The sequence below is a fragment of the Dipteris shenzhenensis genome, chromosome 14 (genome assembly GCF_047967505.1).
Source record: "Dipteris shenzhenensis isolate YYH24624 ecotype China chromosome 14, Dip_SZ_1.0, whole genome shotgun sequence".
In the NCBI taxonomy this organism is placed as follows: Eukaryota; Viridiplantae; Streptophyta; class Polypodiopsida; order Gleicheniales; family Dipteridaceae; genus Dipteris; species Dipteris shenzhenensis.
The window spans coordinates 30,285,790-30,307,696 of record NC_141609.1 but is presented as its reverse complement, the minus strand read 5'-3'; the positions used below and the strand labels follow the sequence as shown (position 1 = coordinate 30,307,696).

At 46.4% G+C, this 21,907-nt stretch overlaps 1 protein-coding gene across 5 annotated transcripts in view; it reads right to left on the bottom strand.

Annotated features, from left to right (window-relative positions):
* LOC147894455 (dyggve-melchior-clausen syndrome protein) overlaps positions 1–21,907 on the bottom strand; it is a 99,434-nt gene that overhangs the window by 74,500 nt on the left and 3,027 nt on the right. For 4 of the 5 annotated variants that reach the window (XM_087384470.1, XM_087384471.1, XM_087384469.1 and 1 more), the window contains exon 3: positions 1,097–1,339. In XM_087384470.1, coding sequence (XP_087240596.1) covers positions 1,097–1,339 — 243 coding nt within the window. The remainder of the gene's footprint in view (positions 1–1,096; positions 1,340–21,907) is intronic. The other variant, XM_087384472.1, reaches the window with a different exon arrangement.

Sequence of the window (21,907 nt, the reverse complement as noted above, 5' to 3'; positions counted from 1 at the left end):
GAGGGACATTTGAGAGATCCCACTAGCGACAAGTGTGTCCTAAATCTAGGAGGCAAATGTCATGTGCATTTCTGTTTTCAACTCTTATGCTTCCTACAAATCGTATGCATGTCCTCATACTTTCTATGTTTTCTCAATTCTTATAATATAAGCTAAAAATAAGACATGCCTTTAAATACTCTAAAACTTAAGACAAGTACTATATATCGCCTCTAAAGACTGGATAGCATGCTTTCCTTCTGCTCACTTGAATTCCTTATATTCTGTCACGACTTTCTAGAGGTGCAAGGATGTCCGATAAATGTCTATGTGCAGTCGGAAGGTGTTACTACCTGGTGTGCTACTTTAGATTTGAAGTACATGTGTTTTCTTTGCTGTTTCATTGATAACCCCTACCACCTTGAAGCAGTTCTAGTAACATGTGATGCTTTGTGGGTTATGTTTGGCATAGCAAATCCTCAATGGCCAAGAGCACACGTACAAGCTCCATGAACACGATAGGGGAGTGCATTCATTGAAGCATCTCAAATGGTGACAATACATCAAGACCAAGATGACTGTGATGCCAACAAGAGAGGCTAAATGCAGAAAACAAATACCAGAGAGAGCGAGGGATTATAGATGTCTGCAGAAACACCGGAGACCACATCATGAGAAAGAAATAACGACCAGCCTCCATCAGAAGCTCCCCATTTTAGACAGAAGCACATGCAATGACGTTAATACTTACGAAAGACAAGCCAACATACTAGGATAACCATGATATGAAATGCCATCAAAAGATTTTTTTGCTCTAAAACCTACAATCGTACATGTGATTATGCTTGGAAACATGTACTTGGAAAAACTTCTGTATGAGGAAGCTAACTTTGTGTATATATGCAATAAGTCTTCATTTAAAATGCAACCGATAGTACATTTGACTAAAACTGCAGCTATATTCAATGGTCTGCCAGGAGCAATGGACAATTGTGCATGTTATCTTTTCAGACTACTAGAAAACTTGTGAGCAGAGGCTAAGAACAGGTCTCAATAATATGACAAAACATCAAAAAAGAATCATCATATCCTCTGGAGCCATCATTTGAAATCAAACCTTTTGTAAGTCCAGTCGCTTCAGCATCTTTGTCACTCAAGGAAAGAGAGATGCAGCTTGTCAACTGATCGCCATTGTAATGCTCGATAAAATACTTCAGAAAAACACTAGAAAACCGAACTGCATTGGTAGCTTTTACAAAAATTGCACGCGAACCAGGAGCAGCAGAAGAAGCCTCTTGTAAGCTCCATGCTAGATGAATTAACAATTTTGGAAGATGGCTTGTAAAAACGTTGTTCTGAGCTGCACACGCGCAAGAACAACCACATGCGCCAGCATCAGATCAGAAAATATCAGAAATGATATAATTTATGCACCTTTGTCTCATAATCATCCTTGGCCTTGCATAGGGCTCTCTCTCTCTCTCTCTCTCTCTCTCTCTCCCTCTCAATTAGCCTCCCATCTCCTGTTGTAGCATCAGCCACAAGAGAGAAGGTCGAATTCATTTGAGAACAGACCAAATTCTCTACCCCCTCCACTACCCCCTGCTCCATACCCCCTCCGCTACCCCTCCGTACCCCCTGCTCTCTCTCTCCCGCTACCCCCTGCTCTCTCTGCTACCCCCTCGCTACCCCTGTGATACCCCCTGCTCTCTCTCTCTCCCTGCGCTACCCCTGCGCCCCCACTACCCCTTGCTCTCCCTGCGCTACCCCCTGCTCTCTCCCTGCGCTACCCCCTGCTCTACCCCCTGCTCTCTCCCTGCGCTACCCCCTGCTCTCTCTGCTACCCCCTCGCTACCCCCTCCGCTACCCCTCCGTACCCCCTCACTACCCCCTATGCTACCCCTTCTCTCTCTCTCCCGCTACCCCCTGCTCTCTCTGCTACCCCCTCGCTACCCCCCCTACCCCCTCGCTACCCCTTTGCTAGCCCCTCCTACCCCTCCGTACCCCCTCCACTACCCCCTGCTCTCTCTCTCCCGCTACCCCCTGCTCTCTCTGCTACCCCCTCGCTACCCCCTGCTCTCTCTCTCCCTGCGCTACCCCTGCGCCCCCGCTACCCCCTGCGCTCCCTGTGCTACCCCCTGCTCTCTCCCTGCGCTACCCCCTGCTCTCTCTCTCCCACTACCCCCTGCTCTCTCTGCTACCCCCTCCGCTACCCTGCGCTACCCCCTACTCTCTCTCTCCCACTACCCCCTGCTCTCTCTGCTACCCCCTCGCTACCCCCCCCGCTACTTTTTTTAAGTCGGAGCTGTGAGCGGGGGTTCTCCAACAGCTCCGACCTACTGCAATCCCTTCTTTGCCCGCTGCTGCCTCCCCCATAATGAAGGGAACAGGAGGATGAGGACAGGAGACTAGGCGGGAGACCCTTCGGTCCAAATTTGCATACGTGTGGAGATGGGGAAGGGGAACGGTGACAAGGCGAAAACACAAAAGCAACTCAATCTAGAGGACTTCAACAAACGCAGCAACGGGAGCGGTTTGACAGTAGACAGCACCGCGGCCCAGAAGAAAGGGGCCCACCCAAAGCCCATGCCGCTCACCACATCCTCAACCTCTATGGTTACCACCACTATTTCACCACCATCATCCGCCTCATCATCTACGCCACCTCTCTCCTCCCCCTCTCCTGCACCATCATCACAGGTCTCCTCTCCAGTAGCCTCACCACTGGCCCCACCGGCCACGGCTCCACAGTACTTTCCCCTCGTATCACCTCTACCTCTCAGTCAGCCACCCTTCATCACCTCGTCCGGCCTCGCTACTCCTACATACCACTCCCCCGCCCAGATCATGCTGTCCCCACCCTCAGTACAACCTCAGCAGCCCACCTTCATTCCAACCCCTCTCGAGATCCAGTTCCCACCTGGACCAGGACATCTTAGGCCCCCACTAGATGCTTGGGACTCCCTATTGGCTGAGATACACAGCATCCGGACCCGTCAAGCAGAGCTGACACATTACACCCAGGAGCAGGCCGGCATTATACACGAGCAGGGCACCCTGGGGCACCCTTATCCAGGGACTCAGGCACGACATCACACAGCTTCGAGAGGAGCTCGGGACCCTCAAAGCAGCGCTTGGAGGGACCCCAATCACAGAGATGGAGGCACAGATAGCCACGATACAGTCGGCTATAGCAGAGACAACTAGATGGGTGGACGTGGCGAAACGGGAGCTCGCAAAGGCAACCGTTTCAGCGGCCATACAGGAGCAACAGCAGAGGGCATCGAAGGCCCTCAACATCCGAATACGAGGGATCACGCGAGACAGCACCAGCACCACTACGACGCCCATGGAGGAGGCGATCACCTTTGTGACCACTACCATGGGGGTCCCCGACCATGGCATAGAGGGAGCATGGCGTGTTGGGAGAGATCCCAACCGAGAGCAGCCCCTAGTCATTCGCTTCAGAGATTCACATGCTCAACTAGCGACACTCCGACACCGAGCCGCTTTACGAGAGCATCCCACCCTGTCCATGGACGAGGATTTGACACCACTACAGATTGAGGAGCGACGAGTTCTTCTGTAGCAGCGGGATGTTACCCGCAAGGAGGGAAAATGGGCCGTGGTCCGAGATGGTAGGTTGTTGACCGGCACCCGTCGGCCGTACCCCCTAAGGGGACGGGGCCTATGAGACTCAGGTTTTCGAGACTCTAGATTGCACCATTTGGAACTGTAATGGTACCTTATGGTCAGACCCAGGGAACTTCTCGGAGTCTTATACAAGACAATACAGTCTTTTACACGGAGACACACCAGAGCCCAGAGCGTCCACTACCAGTAGTCAGTGGCTACACATGGGAGTCAACCTTCAGGGATGAGACGAGGGATACGGGAGGAGTCCGAGGATCAGGCGGGGTCGCAGTATTGTACAGGTCTTCCCTCGCTGGAGCCATCTCCATTGAGATGAAGGACGCACACTCCCGATTCATGTGGATCCGGATCTGACGCACAGACACCCGTGATCTTTTCATAGCAATATGCTACTTCCCGCCAGACACATCCCACTTCGCCAGAAGAAGAAGAAGAAGAAGAAGAATATATTATCGTCCTCTGAAGACCAAAACCGGCCTATGGGACCTGAGCAATACAATATCACAAGTACATGAAAGCTCCTCCCGAAGATGGGAGGGTGGAAAGAGAAACCACCTTCTAGGATTCAGGTGGATTCCTATGCTTGAAGAGCTTATACACAAATGTTCCTAAAGCTGAAGGTGACCCTTTATGCAGCAAATCAGCCAGTTTGTTATGTCCCTCAAGGAGGTGATTGAACTCTTCCCTAATGTGTGCATAGTGAGGGCATATCATTACCATGTGTTCTTCTGTTTCAACCATACCTTGATCACATAGTTGGCATATTCTACTCTCCCTTGGCATCTTTTTCCATCCCCCTGTTTCTATTTGCAGCTGGTGTGATCGGGTGCGAAGTGAGGCTAAAGCCCTCCGTTTATGCACTGCTATAGGTGTACATATGTACTTCTGCGTTGTTGTCTCCCTTCCTGTATAAATTGACCAATATTCGGGGTTGATATATGTGCGATAGTACTCAAATTTATCTTTGTTTTCTGCTGTTTGCCATTTCCTGTGTAGTGCATTCAGCAGGTCATAATGAAAAGCCTCTTCATCAATCTCCTCTGAAGAGTAGTTTAAATACTCTTCTACTTCCCACTTCTTGAATCATTTTTTTAGGTCCTGTGCCCATCCGGATGTCAAAATCTTGCCCTTGTTTGTCTTTTGAAGCTTCTGACTTTCTTTCCATGCTCTCTTTGGTAGCCTTTCATTATCCATGCCCTTGATCTTTGTGATGTATCTGAGTACTCTCTTCAGAGCATGTAGCTCTATGGGTATACATCCTGTCTCTAGGAGTAACAAAGAGTATGGTGTAGTAGCCTTGATGCCCAGGTGCCTCCTAATGAAAGACTTTTGCATTTTCTCTATCTCATTCCACCTTGACCTTTGTGATGTATCTGAGTACTCTCTTCAGAGTGGCACGAGAGGAGGGTGAGACATCGCCATATGCACCCTTACATCAGGATATCCCAGACATTTCAGCCCATGGAGAAGTTCTCCTTGTTGGGGACTTCAACGCCAAGACGAACACGCACCAGGCAGCACTCCTGGACTTTCGAGACGACTCTATCATGCTACCAGACATGGACCTAGGCGGAGCAGATATGATCAGGACCTCATCGAACCGACATGGGCCTGTTACACCATATGGACACACGCTCCTTGATCTGGGCAGGATGCATGATCTCATCATCTACAACGAGCTTGACCTATGGCCCTCCTCAGGTGGCTTTACTTGCTTTCCACACGGGGGGGGCACTAGTGTAGTAGATTACATCATGGGATCCCCTACCTTCACTTCATGTATCACCAACTTCACCACAGCACCACTCCCTCCAGGAGCTAATCACACATACCTATTCTTCACTATCGTCACCCCATGCTTAGCCACACCACATAGGAAGCACGACACCTGGAAGCTCCCTCAGCTCCAACCAGGTCCTAAAGGTGTGTAGTTGCAGGAGATCCTCACGAATGACCTGGTTGGTGTGTGGCCCGATCGGGATGGTGGGTGGGAGTACCGGAGGGGCATCTAAACTGTACTGAAAAGGAGGTATCCTATCGATGTGGAACCCTAGTCTCACAAACCATCTGTGAGTCCGTGCATACCAGCATTGCTCGTCTCCCTCTGCTGCCAACCTCATGGAGGAATCGAGAGCCAACCATGGCAACCTCTGTCTCCTTGATGTGTAGTCTCCATATGATCTAACCCGGTGTAGATATATAATGGTCTGAAAGGCTGCATCTAGCTGGAGTGGAGAAGCACCAAATTCGGCCTAAATGATGTGATGTGGTACATACGGTTTCCCCTGGATCATCCGTGAGAGCATGAGGATCTGCAGGTGCTCCACCCGTGTCCACTCTATCTCTGACATGTCAGGCCCCCAACAAGGGCTGCCATACATACCGGCTGGTCGGACCAAGGAGTCGAAGAGAAGAGCCTTGGTTTGAGGGTCCTGGAAGTGGGAGTGGAAGCATTATCTCTTTAGCTGAGCTAGTGAGGCGTATCCCCTGCTCAGTCTGGCTTGCATCGTTGGTCTCATTGTGAAGATCGGGCCAGAGAAGATGACCCCCAAGTAAGTGTATGAGGATACGATCTCAACTGGTGACCCACCGAAAGTAAAAGTAAACTGCTTCCGTTGCATGTTTGCTCGAGAGGTGTTAAAGATCATCACCTTGGTCTTGCCAAGGTTGACCTCCAAATCATGGGATAAACAAAAAGCCTGCAGTGCATCCGGGTGTCGTTGGAGCCCCTCGGCTGTGGACAACAAGAGTGCCACGTAATCCGCATAAAGAAGAATCCTGATGATGATCCAGGCAAGTGAGCAACCGGTCCCTCCGAACGCTCCCATGAAAGTCTCAAGCTCATCGATGTAGAGGCCAAACATGGTTGGTGATAAGGGACAACCCTGTTTGACTCCTATGGTACTCAAGATCTCATCTGTCCAACCTGCGCCTGTCCGAACTCGGCCTGAGACTCTCATATAGTGCCATGACTGCCCAGATGATCTCCTAATCAAATCCCAGTGTCTGTAGGCGTGTGTTGAGACGAGCTCGAGGTACGGTGTCAAAGGCTTTGCGGAAATCCACAAAGCAGCAATATACCCTCTCCTTCCGTGATCTAGCCTCCTCAGTGACACTCCTGAGTGTGAGTATGTGATCCATAGTCCCATGGTCTCGCTTGAAACCGGCTTGACCCTCTGCTCTGAGCCCTCTCATCTCTGCGAACAGGCTGACTCATGCATCCAATACAACTGCATAGATCTTGGACATCACATGTCCAATCATGATAGTCCTGTAGTTACTCGGGTCCATGGGATCCCCTGCCTTGTGGATGGGGGTGATGGTGTTGAGTGTCCAGGTGCGGGGGAAGCCAAGGCAAACAACGTCATTGAATAGCTTTGCTAGGATCGGGGCTAACGTGTTGATCCCATATGCAATAAACTCAGTGCATAGCCCCTCGTGATCCTTAGCTCGGCCATTGTGCAGTTTCAATGTCGCGTCTTTGACTCCCCCTTTGGTGAACAACGTGCAAGTGGTGGGGCGACGTGTGTGTATGAGATCTGGAGTGGGCTGGTGTGGGACATCATAAAGATGGTGTGCATACGTGTGCCAGACTTTCGTGTCGGTGAGGGCTGATGAAGACCTACGCTCAAGGAATCTCCGCGAAAAATCCTTAGAGTTGTTGCTGTACAAGATGTGCAGTAGCTCCTCCTCATTTCGACGAAGAAATGCCTGCTTCTTCTGACGTAAGCGACATCGGTACTTGCGTGCCGTGTCTGGTGTGTTTGGGAGGTGACATTTGGTTTCAAGTCGGAGCTGTCGGCGATAAGCCTTGCACTCCGCATCGTACCAATTGTTGCAGGGTACAGAACCAAGAGGTGGTGGTCTAGTGGACCATGTGGTGTGGGGAAAGATTTGGAGGGCAGCCTCGTGGAGTGTGCGATTAATCAGGGCAGCACGGTTTCTATAGAGACTACTGTCTTCGTATTTCGGAGGAGGGATTCATCACACCACCGGGGTACACTGAGCTTCATATGCCTCACTCACTACGGATCTCAATCGGACAGTTTCGGGTATCATCACACCGCCTCCGCATAGAGAGCGGCAGAGTAGAGGGGATTCATAGAGAGCATCGCTTATGCATATTGTGCGACTATCAAGAGGTCGAGTCGGAGGAGCATTTTATTTTCAGGTGCCCAGTGTACTACGAGATCCGAGGTCGCTACCACTGCCTCTTCAGAGACAACTCCGGGCTCCTTTCCAGATTCCTCGCCTACCCAGATCAGAGATGCCTCGCGGCCTTCATTCACGAGGGGGTCCGACACGGAGAGTACTTACTCAGGCGACGGGGCTTGGCCACACCATCAGACACCTCTCAGAGCAGGATCACAGAGTTCTTCTCATCAAGTGACATTGATCGTCCAGTCTCTAGCCGCATACGTGACAGAGACCCCGACCTGACGATTGCAACACGACACACGAGACATCGAGGGGACACACAGATCACTCTGGGGGACCTCCCGTCATTGTTTAGACCCGGGATACGTCCCACGGGAGTCACGGTGGCTCTGGTCTTGCATCAAGCCTCGTCCAGGAGACCGAGACATACAGCACCCCTTGACAGGCACCAGCGTCCCATCACCGGCTATGCACCAGCTAGGGCAACATGACATACGGAGGATTCCGCTCCGCTCCGCTCCAGTCCTTTTCTTTTCATTGTTACATCCAGATGTATTTGATTTGATTATGTATGACCAGACTTAGGATTCAGCATGGGTAATGATGCTCGTTTCAGTAGCTCCACCCTTACTGTGATTTGTATCAGGTTTTCTTTCACTCTCATAGACCCATCGGTCTTCCAAAGACTCTAATAAAATTTCTTTCTTTCTTTCTTTCTTTCTCTCTCTCTCTCCAGTACTTGTTCCTTTTTTATTTTTGTATCATAGAGGTGTTCTAGATATTTCTAGTGCCCCCACATTGGGTATTCAGTTTTTTTGTCTCATAGGCCTATGGCATTCTGCAAATCTTAATAAACCTCTACCTCTCTCTCTCAAGAAAGTGCAGCATTTTAAAACATGCAACATTGAAAAAACACAGAAGGACAGTGGAGAATCACCAGCATGCTTGAAGACCACCGAGGGAAGTAAATATGTGAGGAATCTCTTTATTTCTGCACTTCTACAGTTCTTCAAACAAACAGGGACAAATAGTGATTTTGCACAATGCCTACACGAGCATGTGAGGAGGACATTTGGGGCAAAGAAGCACTTGAAAATGCCATGACAGCTTGCACAGCAAGGACAACTCCAAATACTACATCTAGTGTCCTCACCAGCCTCCAAAAGATATGTCTTGCACTGATTGACAAATTTGACAACTTAGAGTCCACAAATGTGCCCTCCTTGCGTTGAAGACACATGTCGACAAGACACTAGCTGAGGTAAAAAAACATGGAGGGAAAATCCAAGAGGAATGGAGAAAGGAAAAGACCAAAAACGAAGAATGGGAAAAGGAAAAGGCTGGATGGATATCTTTCAAAAACAAGCTCCAAGACCGAGTAAATGCATTGGAGGTTGAAGTATAGCAAATGAGGGATATAAACTGAAGCAACAAATCAGCAAAGGGGAAGCCAAGATGCTGGAATGGAAGGATGTGGTCAAAAAGGGCACAACAGCCCCAAAGAAAGAATTTATATCAAAGGCACTTGAGGAGGAAAGAGAAGGGCCAGCAAGGCATTAAATGTCCTTGTGAGGGGTTTAACAATGGGTGACACACCGATGGCAGATGCCCAAGTACTGTTCACAAAAAGGGGGATCAATCTCACATGCGAAGGAAGATAAGGAAGAGGGGGAATTATGACGGTGTCGAGCCCATGGAATGAGTACACACACTGGACTGAAAATAGCTCCCTTTGATGCTCTTGTGTAAGAGGGTGAGATCATCATCTAGATAGATTCTGGTCCCTTTTAGAGTCGCTCTTGTACTCATGAGAGTCTTCTTGTCCATGGCTGTCCTGAACTTCAGCACTAGTGGCCTTGTAGGTGCTTCAGGTTTGCCTACGCTTGTCTTCCTTGTCTCCTCTATCTCGGATGATCACTCTACCATCTCTGTATGTTGCCCATTTCCCTGCTTCTCTTGCCGCCATTACTTGTATCATTCCTCGTATGGAATTGTAATGGCACAATATGATCTAATCCTAGAGGCTTCCTGGAAACATGAAGTGATAGGGACATGATCTTTTACACTAAGACGCACCACAGCCTAGAGAGAGGGCTGCCCACGGTGACAGGATATACATGGGAGTCAGCTCATAGGAGGGAACTAAGGAGAGATAGCGGAGTGCGAGGCTCTAGGAGGGTAGTTGTGCTCTTCAAATCACATTTGAGGCCACTCATATCTGTGGTTCGGTGAGAGGAGCATGCACGACACATGTGGATACGAGTTCAGCCCCGGGATGCACGACCTATCTTTATGGTGATATGCTACTTTCTTCTAGACACGTCTTCCTATGCACGGGAGGTCACCGCAGAGGGACACGATCCATATGAGACGATCCATGATGACATCACGAAGTTCTCTAGGCAAGGAGACATCCTCCTGCTAGGAGACTTCAATGCACGGACAGGGGACAGACAAGTGGGTCTGCTTCACTTCACTCCACAGGTGACAGGATATGTGCAATCTGCCCTATTTCATTCACTACGAACAACTCTTTGTCTCTAATGTAACAGCCTCAATAAACTGCAGACACACTCTCTCTCTCTCTTTGTCTCTAATGTAATAGCCTCATTAAACTGTTGGTTTTTTCTTCCCAGGCACTGTTTGGCTGCTGCCTTCCCCAAGGTTTTGCTAGACACTTCTTTTTCTTTGTCCCATAGGCTTGTGAGGCCTCCCTGATGGAAAAAGAGAGAGCAAGAGAGACAAAGTGCTGAACGTAAGTTACAATAGATAAGATTAACAACATACAAAGCAAGGAAAGGTTTTGTCTAAGTGACAAAACCTTATCCTTTCTTAACCGTAGTTATTGAACTAACTAGGGTTAGGGGAAAAAACCTCTAAAGAGGAAAAAGTGCCCCTCACCTACTTATTACATTACATTGGTCACTGCCTAGAATATAATAATAATTCTAACACCCCCCTGCAGTGCCAATGTCATGTACAAGGAAATGATCAATCACCAAAGGGAGATAAGTTCAGGGCACTGCGAAATGCCTCAAACTTCTCACGTGGAAGTGCTTTGGTGAAGATGTCTGCAACATTGTCATGTGTTGACACATAGATCATACTGATCTCTCCTGCATGCAACTTCTCTCTGACATAGTAATAGTGAACCTCAATGTGCTTTGTGCGAGCATGAAACACAAGATTCTTTGCCACTGCTATAGCACTCTGACTATCAGTGAGAATCGGAGAAGGACTCTCCAATGAAAGACGAAGATCAGCAAACAAACGACGCAGCCAAACACATTCAACTGTCGCTGTGAAAGCTGCCCTATACTCAGCTTCACATGAGGAGGTAGCCACTGTAGATTGTTTCTTGCTCAACCAAGAAATGCAAGCATGTCCTAAAAAGAAACAATTCCCACTGGTGGACTGCCTAGTATCATAGTCTCCAGCCCAATCTGAGTCACTGTAAGCATGCATCTGCAAGTCACCCCCCCTGGGAAACATTAAGCCAAAAGACTTTGTACCTTGCAAGTAACGGAAGATGCATTTTACAGCCTGCCAATGCATAATCTTTGGGCTGTGCATATACCTGCTCACCTGAGAAACTGAAAACTGAATATCAGGTCGTATATTGCAAAGATAAATGAGGCATCCAACAGCCTAGCTATAGAGTGTGGCATCAACTGATTCACCTGCATCATGCATTGTAAGCTTCAACCCCGGCTCCATGGGAGTGGACATAGGCTTGCAATCATGCATGTTGAATCTATCCAAGAGCTTTTGAACATATACCTTTGTAAGACTAGAATAAGTCCAATCATACAAATTTAGAATTTTTGTTGTTCTAAAGATCAAAAATCTACAAAGAAAATAAAAGAGAAAATGAAAGAGAAGAAAAAACAGGCCTGAGACATAACAATGCCACGTTTCTCTTGAATAAACTAAATCCCCAAATAGAAATGTAACAAGCCCAAGTCTGAATCTACATAAAGAATGATGACCAAAATATCCCCCCCATCCTTCTTGATGTAGAGGATGCTCTCAGTTGGACTATTGTACAGTCCCTTGCTGATTAGAAAGGCAATTTTTGCATACCATGCACGTGGGGCTTGTTTCAGCCCATACAAAGCTTTATTCAGCTTGCATACCTGATGTGCATTTCCTGAAATTTCAAAGCCCGGAGGTTGCTTTACATAAACCTCTTCCAACAAGTCTCCATTAAGAAAAGATGTTTTAATGTCCAACTGATGAACATTCCATTCAAATTTTGCAGCCATTGCTATAACTGACCGGATGGTGGTCATCCTAGATGTAGGAGCAAACTATAATCTATGCCCTTTTTCTGAGCATATCCTTTTGCAACCACCCTTGCCTTGTACCGATCAATGGACCCATCCGGCTTTCTTTTGACTTTGAAAACCCAACGTGTGTACCTATGGCATTCTTGCCTGGTGGCAAATCCACAACATCCCAAGTCTGATTTTTATGAATGGACTGTAATTCATCGTGCATGGCATTCATCCAATGCACATTATCCTTTGCTTCTTCAAATGTCTCAGGCTCCTCCTCATCAAGAACAGTACCTGCATAAGCTGATTCAACAGAAAGAGCCCCCCATGTGTGCCTTACTGCACTACGAGTCCTGCCAGGCAATGGAGCCTCAAGCTTACTCTCCCTGAGAGTCTGAAGCAACCAATTCGGGACTGTTTTGGCTGCGTGTATCTCTTGAATTTCTTGCCTGACAACTTCATCCACACCTTGAGGTGGTACTAAATCAGCCGGGGGCTGAATCTGGACATGTGGATCTGGAGGAGGTTGCTGTAAATTCTGAGTTTCAGCAGGGGAACCAAATGCTATAGGAAGCATCCCCTCAAACACATCATCTGAAGACGCTGGAATCTGAAATTCAGCATGTGTATGTGCGGAATTTTCAGAGAATATAACATCTCTACTAACAAAAATCTTGCGTGTAGCACGATTGTAGAGACGATAGCCTTTGCTTTGTGAACTATATCCCACAAAAATGCATTTGAGTGCCTTATCTGACAACTTGTGTCTAAACTCCACAGGCACGTGGGCATATGCAACACAACCAAAAACTTTGAAATGGTCCACTGAAGGCTTTCTCCCATGCCATGTCTCATAGGGAGTGATTGTCTTCAAAGCCTTTGTAGAAGCCCGATTCAAAATATAGTTGGTACACATGAGGCCTTCTAGCCAAAACCTGTGAGACAACTTCTTACTTGTGAGCATGCATCTATCCATCTCCATGGCAGTGCGATTCTTCCGCTCAGCTTTGCCATTCTGTTGAGGTGTAAGCCTCACTGTAAGCTGATGCATGATGCCTTTCTCCTTCAAAAATGTCTCAAATTCATGAGACATATACTCCCCCCCATCGATTTGTTCGAAGTATCTGCACCTCGAGTCCTGTCTCATTCTCAACCATAGCCACAAAGTGTTTGAAATGCGTAAACACTTCTGATTTTGCCTTGAGACCATAGACCCAAGTGTAGTTGGTAAGGTCATCTATGAATGTAACAAAATAGAGATAACCCCCAAAAGCAGGTGTCCTCATGGGACCGCAGACATCACTGTGAATAAGCTGTAATTTCCGTGCAGCTTTCACTGCACCATCCTTCTTGAAGGGAAGTCTATGCATTTTGCCAAGTATGTAGCCTTAACTTGCATGAGGAGGAGGCGACTCCATTCCGTGCAGCTTTCACTGCACCATCCTTCTTGAAGGGAAGTCTATGCATTTTGCCAAGTATGCAGCCTTCACATGCATGAGGAGGAGGCGACTCCAAAGGAGGCAATGCATCAACCATATCATGCCTCTAAAGTGTCATTAATTTGCCATAGTTCATGTGCCCATACCTAGCATGCCATAACTTCGCATTCTGCATCGCAGTAGTGGGAGTGCTAATTGATAATGCAAGATTGGATCTTTGTTCATATAGATCAAGCTGAAAAAGACCCCGATACAAAGTGCCAGCAACATCAAAGCATAGTCATTCTCTTTGTCTCTGACTATAAAAAGAATTATTTGCACAAGTTACCTTCTTTTTGGTGGGTGGAGGATGCTAAGATACAAACAGACTCTTCTTGGAAGTGAAGTGCTTTGAAGCACCACTGTCAAAATACCAAGTATGAAGTGTCTTCGACACTAAGAGAGCATGCATCCTTTGAAGGATCATAATTGCAAGTCAAGAAAGCATATGGGTCATCATCATTAGTGGCTGTAACATCTGAACTACCCACTAAAAAATTTGAAGTGCAAGACAGAAAGGCATAGTGCTCTTCAACAAAGTTGGCTGCAACATCTTTCCCATCATGGGAATGTGGAGCTGATGCATCTGACACAGCCATACCGGAATCCCTTTTCTTCTCTTTGGCTATGCGCTTCTTGCATTCTCCAATATAATGACCTGGCTTCTTGCAATAATGACAGATGCCCTTCCTTCTTTTTCTGCTTATTTGTATCACCCTTTGCCTTATAAGAAGGCTGTCCAGAATCAACTTTATGCTGATGTGTAGGCTGATTGGCATGTGGCTTTTGCTACCCTTTACCCTTGGGCTTGAACTTGGAGAGCATAGCATGCCTGCCAGCCCGGGTTGCCATATTTCTGCGAGTCTGTTCCTCCTGCTCCTCCTGCAAGAGAAGTCCTACCAACTCGTGAAAAGAGAGAGGATTGCTGCCCCCCCCTCAATGACAACTTCAGCGAGGTGTGGAAACCGAGATAGGACTCAGGAAGAGAGTTCAGAGTGGTGGTGATCATCTTTGAATCCAGAATGACTTCATCAATATTCAGCAATTGTTCCCTCAAGTCCTGAAGCTTTGTGAGGTGAGAATTCATGGAATCTCCCTCCTCCATATGCGTATGGGAAAGTTCTCGCTTCAGAAAGGAAACCCTGGCATCATTTCTTGCTGCAAACATGTATCTCCCAAGCTGCCATAGATGTCTTGCATAACCGAATATGAGGTATAATGAAGCTCTTGACAGAAAGAGAAATTACTGAAAGAGCTTGTGCATCTCTAGAGTCCCATCTTTTCTACTCTGCTCTGGGAGCTCCTGGAGCGGCTGCTCCAACTACTAGTGCTACATTTGCACCTCTACCCCTGCCTCCAACTGTAGGAGTGATAGGTGTAGTCGTTGTATCTGGTCTTGCTTCATCTCCACTGACATAATCCCAAAGATGTCTGCCAACCAAGATATTGCGAACCATGAAACTCCACAAGGAGTAGTTGGTGCCATGCAACTTATCCTCCTGTGTGAGAACCCTGAACACCTCATTAAGCTTATTTAGAGCCATTTTTACCAAATAATCTCAAAAAAAAAAATACAGCAAACTGACCAAGTGGAATCCCTTCCTGGGATATAAAATGTATAAGTAAAATCTGCCCACAGTGACAAATACTGTCACAGCCTGTCAAAAGCTCAAAATGCACTTCAATTATCCTGCAAATGCTCTCCAATGTCACTCAAAAATAAGCCCAAAACTGCCTGCAAAACTCCCAAAATGCTTTTACACTGCCAAATTTCATCCGAATGCCAAAAGCCCCAATTTCTTCAAGGAAATTGCATCCAAAAGAAGGCAAATTTCCTGAAAGCCCAAAAAATGCAAGAAATTGCAGTGCAAAACTAAAAGCCCCAAATTTTGAGCTGAAAATGAGCCAAATTTCACCCAAATAGTAATTCTCCTACAAAAGCCCCAATTTCTTGGCCAATCTTTGCAATTTGCTTGTACTGTGTGCCAAAAAATGCACAAAAGCCCCAAAATTGTGATGAGCTTGCAAATGATTCAGAAGTCCCAATTTCTCTACAAACAGAGATACCTGCAAAAAAACCAATGCCCTTTGCAATGCCCACACAACACAAAAATACCCACACGTCGGATGTACGGCAGACAAGAAGAGCTGGTACGGCACATGTACTTTCGGCAAGTGCTCGTTGGAGCTGATGCAGTACGGTGCAGATCTGTACGGACGAAATGTGCAGGTTGTACGGTAGAAGGTACGGACAACGCAAGTACGACGGTTGTACGGATGGTAGATGTGGATACAAGCGGAGGCGGTGCTGCTCTGTAGCGCAAGTACGGACTGGCACAGTACAGACGTCGTACAATGTACGGACAGCTATGTGAATGCAGGGCTGTACGGGACTGGCAAGAGCTGTTCGAACGGAAGTACGACGCTCCAAGCTTCCGCTGCAGGTACGTACGACCGTACGACTGATAGGCGCAAGGTGTACGGCACCTCGAGGCTAGAGCTGGAGCTACGTGAGCTTGGGAGCTGAAGTCGAAGATGTGGAAGCTGGTCCAAAAGGCATGAGCTCAGGATCTAAGAGCACTCTCACACACGGACAATGGCAAGAGCCCGGGGAGAGAAGCACATGCTCTGATACCAAATGATGGAAAAAGAGAGAGCAAGAGAGACATAGTGCTGAACGTAAGTTGCAATAGATAAGATTAACAACATACAAAGCAGGGAAAGGTTTTGTCTAAGTGACAAAACCTTATCCTTCACTAACCGTAGTTAGTGAACTAGCTGGGGTTAGGGGGGAAAACCTCTAAAGAGAAAAAAGTGCCCCTAACCTACTTATTACATTACATTGGTCACTGCCCAGAATATAATAATAATTCTAACACTCCCGTGGACGTTAATATATCTTTCTTTCTCCCTCTCTTTGCAAACATGCTAGGGCCCAGGACAATATGTCCTCTCAAAGGTAATTTATTATTGGAGAGTAAATCCATTACAGAGTTCAGCGTAGAGCTGTCTTACGAAATTCACAACATGAATCAAAAATACAAAGGAGCTCAAGGCTCATTCTTTTGGCAAGGTGCCACTTGTCTAGTTTCTAGCCTAATTCTAATCCCATGTCCATGGGTAAGGTCTTCTAGGGTCTTCTTAGCACTTGGTCATGCGAATAACTCCTAATCGCTTGCGAGGCTTCGTAATGCCCAAGTTTGGAACCTTTCTTATACCTGCAACAATTAAGTTAAGCGCATAACCATGGCACCCATGAATTGTTAGCGCTTCGCATGCGAATAATAATCTCTAGACTAATCCTAGTCACTGTAGGCGTCCCCACCAGGCAAACATAGAACAATTTCTTTGGTCGACCAAGGCCAACCCTCTTGGTCATGATTAAGGGGCGTGACCATCGGTCAAAGCGCCTTAATTATGGCCAAGTCTCTCCAACCGAAGTTGACGCACTTTGGTTAACGAAGTTAACCTTCTTGGCATGAGCCAAGTCTCGTTGACCGCAAACAACACTCTCTGACCGAAGTCAGCACTTTAATTGCTTGGTTAACCGTGGTTAACCATCTTGGTCGAAGCTAGATCTTCCTAACTGGGATTAGGCTTACTTAACCAAGGTTAAGTATCTTTAACCGGAGTCAAAACTTTGTCCAAATGAAAGTAGCTCTTTGAACATAATTAAATAAATGAAGAACTCGATAATTACGATCAATAAATGGTCAACTTATGCATAACTTTGCATACACTTTCTACTTGCCTTTAAACTTGCGAAGCCTAGCTTTCTCAAACTTTAAAAGTACCCAATCCCGTTCCTTGAGATCTAACTGTCTCCTATGCTTATCTGCAGCTCTTTTATGCTTTTCTTGAGACCTTTCAATTGATGTCCGGACTTGGCTGAAAGATGTCTGGAGGTCTATCACAAACTAATCAGCTGCAAATATTTCATCTTTGGTCCTCAGGATAGGTGGCAGAATCACCTTCCCATCGATGAGACCTCAAAGAGGGCTTTCCCTGTGGAGCTATGAACTGTATTATTGTACGCAAACTCCACCAATGCTAGGTACTTTTCCCAGTCTGAACCTTGGTCACCCACGTAGCATTTCAGCATATCCAATGCTGTAGAATTTGCTACCTCACTTTGACCATCTATCTAGGGATGGAAGGAAGAAGAAAATTTAGATTCATCCCCATATTATCAATAAAGCTCTCCAGAATAGACTGGTCATTGTGGGATCTCGATCACTGACAATGGACTTAGGCATACCATGGTGCTTAAAGATCTGTGCCATGAAAAGCTTAGCCATATGATCTGCCTTTATGGTTTTGCGAACCGGAATGAAATGAGCTTGCTTGCTGAATCTATCAATGATAGTCCAAATCCCATCAATCCCTGACTTTGATCTTAGCAAATCGAAAATGACGTCCATTGCGATACTTTCCCATGGTGCTTGAGGCACGGGAAGAGGCATAAGTAGGCCAAGTACCTTCCATCTATCATATTTCACTTTCTGACAGGTAAGGCATTCTGTGACAAACTAATGTATATCTTTTCGCATCCCTTGCCAAAAGAAATACCTCTCTAGCCCTTGAGTTGTTGCTGTAATTCCTCTGTGCCCAGCATAGGGAGGTGCATGGCATTCCTCCAAAATCTTTTTCCTCATCTCCTGGGTGATGCATAGGCAGTCATCTTTCATTAGATACCCATCTTTCACGGAGTAGTGACTGGTACACTGCCCCTCTTGCACTTGCTGTAAAATCTCATCAAAATCTGCATCATTAGCATATTGCTCCCTCATGTCTTCCAGGTCCTGATGATAGGCAATATTCACATTGTTGACCTGGGGTCTTCGGGACAAGGCATCTGCGACTCTGTTCCAAACTCCTAGAGTATGGACAGTCGAAAATGGTACATTGACAGCATATTTGCCCATTTCATATGCTTCTCGGAGAGTTTTGTCTGAGTCAGAAAGTATCTCAGAATTTGGTGATCTGTTTTAACTGTAAACTCTGCACCCAAAAGATAATGCTTCTATGTATGGATAGCATGAATTACAGCCAGCAACTCTTTCTCATAGATTCCCAAATATCTCTCTACATCCCGAAGTCTCCTGCTCTCATAGGCCACTACATGACCATTCTCATGCAATGCAGCCCCAACACATTCCCCACAAGCATCACAATCCACATCAAATGGCTGATACAAATCTGGAACTATCAAGATTGGCTCTGTGGTCAGCCTCTCTTTGAGTGTGGTGCATGCTGTCTTTTGTGGAATTCCCCATTGGAAAGCTGCATTTTTCTTAAGGTCATGAAGTCCGAGCGGCTATGTCTACAAAATGCCTGATACATCTTCTGTGATAAGAACACATGCCTAGGAAACTCCGGACTTCATCCACAATTTTCAGCTCTGGCCATTTCTGAATAGCTTGGATCTTTGCCGGATCCATCCGTATCCCATCTTTAGATATTATATGGCCCAAGTAATGGATCTCTTCCAAGAAGAATTCACTTTTCTTGCTGTTTGCATAGAGCTGGTAATTTCTCAGCTCTTGAAATACTGTAGCAAGATGTTCCTTGTGCTCTTCTTCAGACTTAGAAAAGACAATAATGTCATCGAAGAAGGTACCTGTGAGCTGTCTGTAGGGTCAAAAGATAAGATCCATCATCCTATTGAAAGTAGCTGGCTGGGGCATTAGTCAATCCAAAAGGCATCACCAGATATTCATACAATCCAAAAGTAGTGCAGAACGCTGTCTTATGCACATCATGAGGCTGTAATTGGTGATAGCCACTCTTTAAGTCTATCCTGCTGAAAACTGAAGCCCCATTTAACTAATCCAACACATCATCAATGCGCAGAATAGGGAATCTATACTTGATGGTCATTTTATTTAGAGCGCGATAATCGACGCACATACGGAATGAACCATCTTTCTTCTGTATCAGCAGTACAAGGGAGCAAAAAGGAGAAGAACTAGGCTGAATCAGCCCCTTGGACAACAAGTCCTGCACCTGAGCCATAATCTCCTCTCGCTGAGTTACACTAACTCTGAATGGGGGCCTATTGGGTGGCTCAATGCCAGGAATGAGTTCTATGCCATGATCCTCAGGTCTCTCAGGGGATAACTCCCCTTGCAAAGCATCAGAACAACAATCTTTAAAATTTTCAAGAAACTGAAATTTATTTTGATCTGCCTTACTTATTGCAGCATGCATTTCCACATCTCTCTCTTTTACGAAAACCATGTAAGCTGAAACTGCAGACTTTATTTCTTTTCCAACAGAACTATTTGATACAATGGGAATAGTTTCCCCTCTATTCCTAGCAACACACAGTGTACTTTGCCCCTATGTACAAACTCCAACACTCTTTCAAGAAGAGTCAACTTCACCACCTTGCGATGGAACCAAGGCATACCCAAGACTACATCATGATGTTTTAGTGAAGAAATGAAGAAGTCTTCCTGATCCACATAACTCTGTACATGAAGACGGAGCTTCCCTATCAAGGGAGTGACTGGCACAGGGTTTCCACAGAACATCTGGTCAGCATCCAGAGCCCTGCCCAACTCCTTCGTCTTTATTTCCAACCTCAGGGCTAAATTTTTTGATATAAAGTTATCTGTAGCCCCTGGATCAAATAAAATCAGCGCTTGCTAGTCTCTGACTTTGCCCCATGATAGCAGCAATTCTTGTTCCTCTGGGTTTCAAACATGACCCAGTGTATCAAAAATTGCTCCCGCCATTGGCTTGTGCGGTCCCCATGGCTTCTCTGCCTCTTTTCCCTTCGGAGTTGAAGGCTTTTCTGGGCACAGGGCAGCCACATGCCCCTCTTTGCCGCATCTGAAGCATTTACCCTATTTTCTGAAAGTTTCAATCTATTCAAGGGTAAATTGTGGCCTTCCTTATAGGGCCTTTGTACCTGGTTTCCCCTCGGCTTCTGAGGCTGAAATCCCCTCTTCTGAGCCTTGGGAAACTCTCTTGTTTCCAACTTGGGGGTCGCTAACTTTTTATCCCCCGGTATCCCTGCATGTAGTGAAGGCACACTAGTAGGATCCTGCATGTACACAAGACTAGCCACATTGGCTGAATGCATAAGATCTGAAATTTCTTTGATATCCTCGTGTTCACTTGGGCCTGTGAGTCATGCCCTATACTTCCTAAGCTGAGTCTTGTCAAAAATTTTCTTGAAGTCCCAAAATTTCTGGTTATAAGACTCAACTGTATCGTGTGCTTCTATATGTATACTCTCCCAACCAAGGAGGACATGATCCCAGAACTGCTTGGGAATAAACTCCTTATAAAAGCTTTCTTGAAATGCTTCCATTTCTTGGGAGCTGTATAATTAGCAATTTTAGCTATCCATCATGCACTGGCTGTACCAGTCAAGTGCAAAACAACCATACGAAGTTTCGAGGACTCACTGAAATTTTCTAGGCTGAAGGCAACATCAAACTGCATTATGAACTGCATTGCCTTTTCAGCTTGGCCATATTGGCCATTGTAAGTGGCAAATCTCACTAACTTCTCACCATCTTTAAACTCTTTAGTCGGTCTAGTTGGAAGAACACTCTAGTAAACTGGAACTAAACCTCTAACCAGTTGACCTCAAGTGAACCAGAATGGAACTGACTGAGTTCTGGTTCCACTAACCAGAATAGTCTAGTTGAGTCAAACTGACTAGGTCTTAGCCAAGGTCAACCAAACCATGGTTAAGCCTCTCGCCTCGACTCTCTCACGCTCTCACCCTCCCCTCCCTTCCCTATATACACTCAAGAAGAAGCTTCTAGGGCACAGCACCTCCATGCGCAACTTCTGGAACCTTCCCTGAAATCGACGCTCTGGAACCTTCATCAAAATCAAGCCTTCGACCTTAGGGTAATTCGGCCTTATGCTAATTAATGCTCCTTTGCTTAGGTTAATTGGACAACTCCAGCATCGTGACTAATACAAATGCCCGTTTTCCAATGTCGTGGGCACCTATTGGGACAGCCAAAACATAGTCATGATCTACTCATAGAGAAGCTTGGCCACTAACTCTCCACGACAATCACGTAAATCGCGAGCTTCCACCCACTTAGTGCACTAATCTGTGCAACAATGATGTACTTGTTGCCAAAGGCTTAAAGAGCCCAACAAAAGCCTGACAGCTATCACACTCTTGAGCATACCACCAAGCATCTTTCATCAAGGTGGACCACGACAATCCACCCTAGAAAATCTTTTGGGATGTAATTTCCTGGAGAAATGGACCCCACTGATTCTAGTAACTCAGTTGGCGGAGAGAAAAACCACACCCTCCATTTCCACAAATGTGTCACGGCCATTGCTGGAGGCCTTGATCCTTCTCTGGCTAGCCTCCAAGGA